The sequence below is a fragment of the Palaemon carinicauda genome, chromosome 11, assembly GCF_036898095.1.
Source record: "Palaemon carinicauda isolate YSFRI2023 chromosome 11, ASM3689809v2, whole genome shotgun sequence".
Taxonomy (NCBI): Eukaryota; Metazoa; Arthropoda; class Malacostraca; order Decapoda; family Palaemonidae; genus Palaemon; species Palaemon carinicauda.
In genome coordinates, this window is record NC_090735.1 from 144,479,889 (window position 1) to 144,486,890 (window position 7,002).

The 7,002-nt window shown below is 32.9% G+C and overlaps 1 protein-coding gene across 2 annotated transcripts; it reads right to left on the reverse strand.

Moving 5' to 3' along the window:
* Positions 1-1,154: 1,154 nt before the first annotated feature.
* LOC137649811 (uncharacterized) lies at positions 1,155-2,705 on the reverse strand. Of its 2 annotated transcripts, XM_068382757.1 has the most exons (3): positions 2,644-2,705; positions 1,880-1,990; positions 1,158-1,653 (listed from the first exon to the last, which is right to left on the reverse strand). In XM_068382757.1, the coding sequence occupies exons 2-3, from the start codon at positions 1,983-1,985 to the stop codon at positions 1,331-1,333; spliced, it is 429 nt and encodes a 142-aa protein (XP_068238858.1). In that variant the 5' UTR covers positions 1,986-1,990; positions 2,644-2,705; the 3' UTR covers positions 1,158-1,330. The 2 variants fall into 2 exon arrangements, with proteins under 2 accessions (XP_068238859.1, XP_068238858.1); XM_068382758.1 differs by lacking the exon at positions 2,644-2,705 and having other exon boundaries at positions 1,155-1,653.
* Between the last annotated feature and the right edge of the window lie 4,297 nt (positions 2,706-7,002).

Consider the following 7,002-nt stretch of genomic DNA (forward strand, 5'->3'; position numbering starts at 1 on the left):
TCTTTTCAAATTATTGGTTATTTCACACAAGTGTCTTTGCCCAGCCATTCAGGGGTTTGGTCCACGGAATAAGTCAGCTATTAATACTACAATAATGCGAATACTATGGCCCTGGTATCTGTAATTTGAAATCTTTGTATTTTGTATCATAGAGAAACTATTCCAGAAAGATGCTCAAACTATAATGCACTTTGATTACATTTCAGGGAAGCAATATCACTCATTCAGTGGTTTATTTTTTATTTAAAACACAAATCTGTTTTCACTATATTTCATATTTTACTGAAGACCATTTTTTTTGCGTGCAATAAAATATTCTTTACGGTTATTAAATGAACCGTTTGAATATTATCCACAAAATTACACATGTTACGTAAGAATGGCTAGAAAATACTAATTTTATCATAATTATCAAGCCAAATCTAACTAACAAACAAACAATGACTACGATAAATGAAATTAAATAGCAATACCTGAATGTTTGTTATATATGCATCTTTATAAGTAGTTATTCATTTTTTATTTATTACTTTTAGAAAGTATCATACAGGGGTAAGAGATCCCTTATAATGTAGAAAGGTAATTTCCATGTTAATAGGAAGAAGCTAAGACACAATCTATTGAGATGATCTGCAAAAAATTAAAAAGTGTTTTTTTTTATTACAATTCTAATAATTTTAGGAGTTTAACAGAATAATCAATAACCTAAAATCTATTCTAATACCGTCTCAAATTTATTACCTTGTTTTAACCTAAATCCCGAACACAGAATATTCATCAAATAATTTGATTATACAGCTTTTGATGTTCCTGAGTCATGTCTTAATATTTCAGAAAAAGAACAAAAAATATTTTCCAAATCTGCTAATTTTTGGAATTTCTGCGATTAGGTGAAAGCTCTAAAAGATTTTTGTCCGTTTTCCGAGTTTATTGATAAAATTTTATTATTCTTTTAACCTCCTTTGATAAGGTTACTTATATAATAAAAGGGGCATAGAAAACAATGCTGTTCAGTTGAATAGATTTATTTATTTATGAAAATAGATAAAAACTTTAGCATTTATATATAAAAAGAAAATTTACTTTTCACATATCAGTTTGCGAGTAACATTTTAAGAAGAATCAAGAAAGTGAGAATAATGTGGTAAGATATGATAGATATATTCTTATGAGATTACTTAAATTTTATCGTATCGATTGAGACTAGATGAAATTTCAGTAATATGAAATAGTTCGTCAGAATGAGATATGTTGAGAGTTCTTTGTACAGTTTATACATATGGTTATTTTTATCATTTTATTTTTAATCGAAAATTTTCTGATGAGGAAATTATCCTTGTGCGCCCTGTGCAGCTTGTGCAGCCTGCTGTGCAGCAGTCCTGAGTTCCTCCTCAGTTGGGTACTGGAGACTGGCACCAGGCTGGCACTCGTATCTGGGACAGCAGGCTGGGTACGGCTTAGCTTGGTCGGCTTCGTTGACGACTCTGCAGCCGGGAGACGGCTTTGGCTCAAAGCCACAGTCCTCCACCTTTTCGAAGAGCCGGTTTTCGTGTTGGAGGCAGGTGGCTCTGCCACAGAAGGGAGTCAGGGACCAAGACTGGCCCACGGCGAAGGCCTTTCTGGCCGTGAATCCGTAGCACTGGTTGGGAGCCTCTGTTGAAATAAGAATTATTTCTTTAATATTATCTATTACTTTCATGAGATTACTAAATTTACAGGTATCAATATCCCCCTTTAATTGTGAAACTCGCTACAAAAGTAACAATTACAGTTGGAGGAGGAACTTATATTGACTAGAGATTGACAATTTATATTAGGCCAATAGTCTCTCTTTTTTCTTTTAATTCCATAAGTGGAAAGAAGTTAGAATGATACTAACCTTTTCGGACCTCAGCAGGCAATGTTCGAACATTTGGTTTTGGCTGGATAGCATTCTGGGCAACAGCCACAACAACACAGAAGGAGGCTACAATCAGGAATTTCATCTTGGCTGTAATGAAAAGAAATAAAAAAATCTTTTAGTTGCATATCTATAGTTTTGAATTTTATGTAGAACTTCTGTATCCCGATGGGGAATTAAATTTCATGTTTTAGGGAAGTATTTTATTTTGAATATTTATTTTCAATGGGGCAAGATAGAAAAGCAATGGAAATCATCTCTATAGTATTTCAAAACTAATATCTGAAGTCAGAGTTATTTTATAAAAATGGATGATTCAAATTTTAAGAAATATTGTTATTGTTATAGATGTAAGCTTGGTTACCAAAATAACTTTTAAGAAAATATATTTTTGTCTTAAATTTATTTGTTGGATCTGCTTCTCAATAAATAAAATGAGAATATTCTTCATTTCAATTGCTAAACAGTTATTAAAAAGTATGATATGATTGAACTTTAATGGAAGCCGGCAATATGATAATTTATCCATAATAAGCAAAAACAGTTTGATATTACATTATCGATATTTTATGTTTTTGCTATCAATAAAAATTTCTGGCGTGCCAATATGAAAAATGACATTTTTTTGTCTCATAATTTCTTTTGAAGTAGACTGCCGTGAACAACAAGTATAAAAGTCTCATCTAAGAAGCCCAAAAACATTAAACAATAGCCTTTTAATTCTATATCTTCCCAACTCTTACCTTAGTTAGCTTTAGTATTGTTGCTACTCGGAAGAACAGCCGGAGTATTTGACACTGACCAGAGAAGCTCTGATGTTTATATCCTGCAAGGGAAGAAGATCCCACGAGATGCCAGATACCACCTTTTTCTTTGATCTTTGCCAACTAGTTTTGTCCAACACCGCCTGGACGAACAGGGATTTTGCGAAATTAGTCGGTCCTATGAATACTGAATCAACTTTCTTCTATAACTAGGAATAATTATGAATGAAAATGTCTTATTTAACATGTTCATGAAATTTCAACGAGGGAATTGATACGATATGGCAAATTCGAAACGCGGTAAATTCCCAAGAATATTGCAGCTGGAATTCCATGAGTGGGAGCAAGTAGTGCAGATTGCGAAAGTCAGTTTGGTTACGAAAGGGCTCCAGGTTTGGTCATTCGCTCACTACCCGAGCGAGCATCCATGTGTGAAGAAGGAAAATCGAATATAAGTAATGGCAAACGTTTTTCTTTTGTTTTGGAAATCTATTTTACTGTAATATCCCATTACGGTATCTCAGATATATTACGTGGTCCACAGTAGGCATTACGTTTGAGACATTTAACTTCGTCTCCTTATACGGATGAAGAAACATTGAAGCTATTATGTAAAAGCCTTTTATTATAAATGACGAACAATTGATATGATTAGTTGATCATTTTCATTTGTATACTAGATTCAAGACCAACAAATCTTCATCAGATGCACAGTTAATCACAAACTAAAGTAAAGGTATAACTCTCTCTCTCTCTCTCTCTCTCTCTCTCTCTCTCTCTCTCTCTCTCTCTCTCTCTCTCTCTCATGGGCCATTCTTTGTCCCTGGCTTCATTCCGTGGCTGAGCCACAGGAAGAACGAGAACACATTCACACACACACACACACACACACACACACACACACACACACATATATATATATATATATATATATATATATATATATATATATATATATATATATATATATATATATATATATGTGTGTGTGTGTGTGTGTGTGTGTATATATATACATATACATATATATATGAAAGGAATCACGCTATAGGGTTTAGTTACTTAAATAGGTAGTTGGTTATTTACGTACATGATATATAATTTCAATAACTTTACTTTCCGGTAAACCATAGAATAAAGACGCCTTTATTAAATGCAAAGGTTATGAAAATATTGCACAAGATTTGCATAGTATTTCATCTCATTAGTTCTTCATTTCGCTTATTTTGATTGACAGGAATCTCGTCTAATTAATCTATAGGCGATTTATCATGATGCTGTCAGAAGAGAATGAATAAGAATTGAATACCACTATTCGTATTAATAAACAAAGAACATCTATTGTTAAAGTGTTTAATTGATCTCATTCATCATATTGGTTTTTTTACTACTTGAAATCACAATAACAATTATGATACATTTGGAAATTCTGAAGAGATTGCAAAGTTCGCTCATGAATGGCAGAGGCAAGGACCGGTCAATCTCCCAAGGATCGAACATATATGCAGTACATATAATAAGCTCTCAAGGCCCCTCTATACCTACGCTTACCCAAGGGCGACCAGGCAATGGCTGTTAGTCTTGTACAATTCTTAACCAAGCTTTTGGCTACAGTCCGTAGTCGACTTACTACCCGGTACCATTTCAGGAGTCAAAATAACAAGGGAAAATGAGACTGTTGAGACAATTATTACATGCGTTTATCGAAAGGTAATTATTTTGATTAGTTTAGAGAATTACAATAAATACATCATCATAAAATTCTCAAAATTTCTTTTTTAAAGAAGTCTAAATGTGTCTGGTCCATCTTACCAGACTTATCCGGCTAAAAAGAAAGAAAGAAAAAAATTCAATTGGCCAAGAAAGTCCAGTAAGCGAGTTGCGTGAGTAGCAGTAAATCTCTTTTTTCACTTGCCTATTTATTTTCTAAAGAGCCATTGCCTGTGGGCAGAATCATCTTAGCCCGGCCATTCTGGGGGTTTGTCGAGGGACTTTACCAAGGGAGATTATTCATTGCTGCAATTCAGGTTCGGTTACAGTGGCTTTGGTACCTGAAATTTGTAATCTTTATCTTTTCATATTGTGGATTTCATTGTGCATCGATTGATTTGAGCTAAATGCAACGGATTTTCTTAAATGATTTTAAATGTTAGAAAAGCAGAGACGGATTATCATTATATACCCTATTTTTTAGTTTTTGAATGTGATCTGTTTAATTGGATTAAACATTATTATCAATTATTTCACAGTAATCTATTCCTTTTAAATTGGAAGAAAAATAAGATAACAAATCAAATGACAACTCTACAAGGTGAAATATATAAAAGTGGTAGGTAGGTTGAAGTATCAGCCAGTCTTTCATTACTACCACTAAAGAATTATATAATAATTTAAGTACTGGTCTGACGGCTTCAATCTTTCTGTAATTATAGCTCTTTCCATTGCCTACACACACACACACACACACACACACACACACACACACACACACACACACACACACACACTGAATAATCAGTTGTATCCCTCGAACATTATCCTCCTTCTTATATCTGACAGAACTAAGCCTAATACATATGCCTTTGCCTTAGACTCCCTCGTAAGTAAGTAGCCACTACAACTTCTAGGATAGCGCCACAGCCTCCGACCTTTGGTCTTCTACTGTCTGGAGTAAGATTCCTACGTAGTTTTCTCTTCTTCCTTTTATTTATTTTCTTTTTTTCATACGGTAAGTTTGGTATGGTAAGATATGGCCTTCTCTTGATCTTCTTTGACCTTTGTTTCCAAAGCCTTGATTATTGCATTTCTTCAATACATAGCTAGAGTTATACTGAAGTTATTTCCATTTTCTTATATATCTTCTATAGTTTATCTCCCCCCTCCATTTTTTTTTTATTATTTTGCTATTCTTGAATGGGGCCCAAGGGCTTGTTGCATTCTGCTTTTCAAACTGAGGTTAGAGCTAATAATAATAATAATAATAATAATAATAATAATAATAATAATAATAATAATAATAATAATAATAATAATAATAATAATAAAGAGGGAGAGAGGGAGTAAATGTTTAATTTCTCCTGATACCTCAACTCTTTTAACCTCTCGCCATTCATTATTGCTTAATTAGCCGACAATTAGTCCCGTCAGTAAAAAAATCCCTTTAATATTTTTAAGTCCTTCCAATAACACAACGTGACCGAAAGAGATACATATCTCTGTTCACACTGAGCGGTCTGATACGTATACGTTTCGTACGTCGGAGATATCTTCCAAACGTATCCGAACCGTACGTACGAATGCCGGACGAAAGACGAATGGAAACCGAACCGTTCAGTGCGAACAGTGTCATTAGTTTCTACAAAATAATAATTTGTGTAATAGAGCCGTAGGACGACGAAATATAAACGAACTGTACAGTTTGAAACGGCGGTTGTTTGTACTGTATAGGCTACAAACTCTCACCATGGGCGAAAGCTAAGAGGTGATAACTTTTCGAGCATTTCTCAATACAATAATTACAATTTTCATTTATCCAATTCCTTTTTTATTACGGTGACATTTGGACAAGTGCGATCATAAAATTTATTCTATGTTAAGAAGCTTCGTTTGTTATAAAGTAGAATAATGATAGATATAAAAATAAGAATAGAAGCAAAACAGTATCGTTTGTGGCTATACTTTCGTTTTCTAAGGTTGTAGGGTTACTGGGAAACGAGTTTCTTCCACTTTTCTCAATAGATGGCATTGTGTCATTTCTATTGGAGTTATAGTGACATCAATGGTCTCACTATTGGACGGAAGTACTATAACTCCAGTCATCTTTTAATTTTTCTTTTCGTGTATATATATATATATATATATATATATATATATATATATATATATATATATATATATATATAATATATATCTATACCTATATCTATCTATCTATCTATCTATATATATATATATATATATATATATATATATATATATATATATATATATACATATATGCTCACTAGCAGTATATCGAACCCCAGAAATTCACTCTGAGGATCTATAAAGTAATCTTTGCCAAATGTATTATCTTTATTTGATCTGGAAGGTCGCATGTAAATCTGGTTTCTGAGGATGCTTCAGATTGATTATTCTTTTTTACACAGCCCTTAGGCTAAATTTTTGTGTTGTAATTGAGGTTATACTTGATTAAGAAAAACATGAATTTTCTGGTTCCTTCGATTCTACGGTTCTCGTTATTTTCCGATTAACTGCTATAATATCTCATTAAAAACATTATTAGAATTATATTACAACAATGTCTATTTCCAAATGGATTCACTGTTGTCAAGTTTA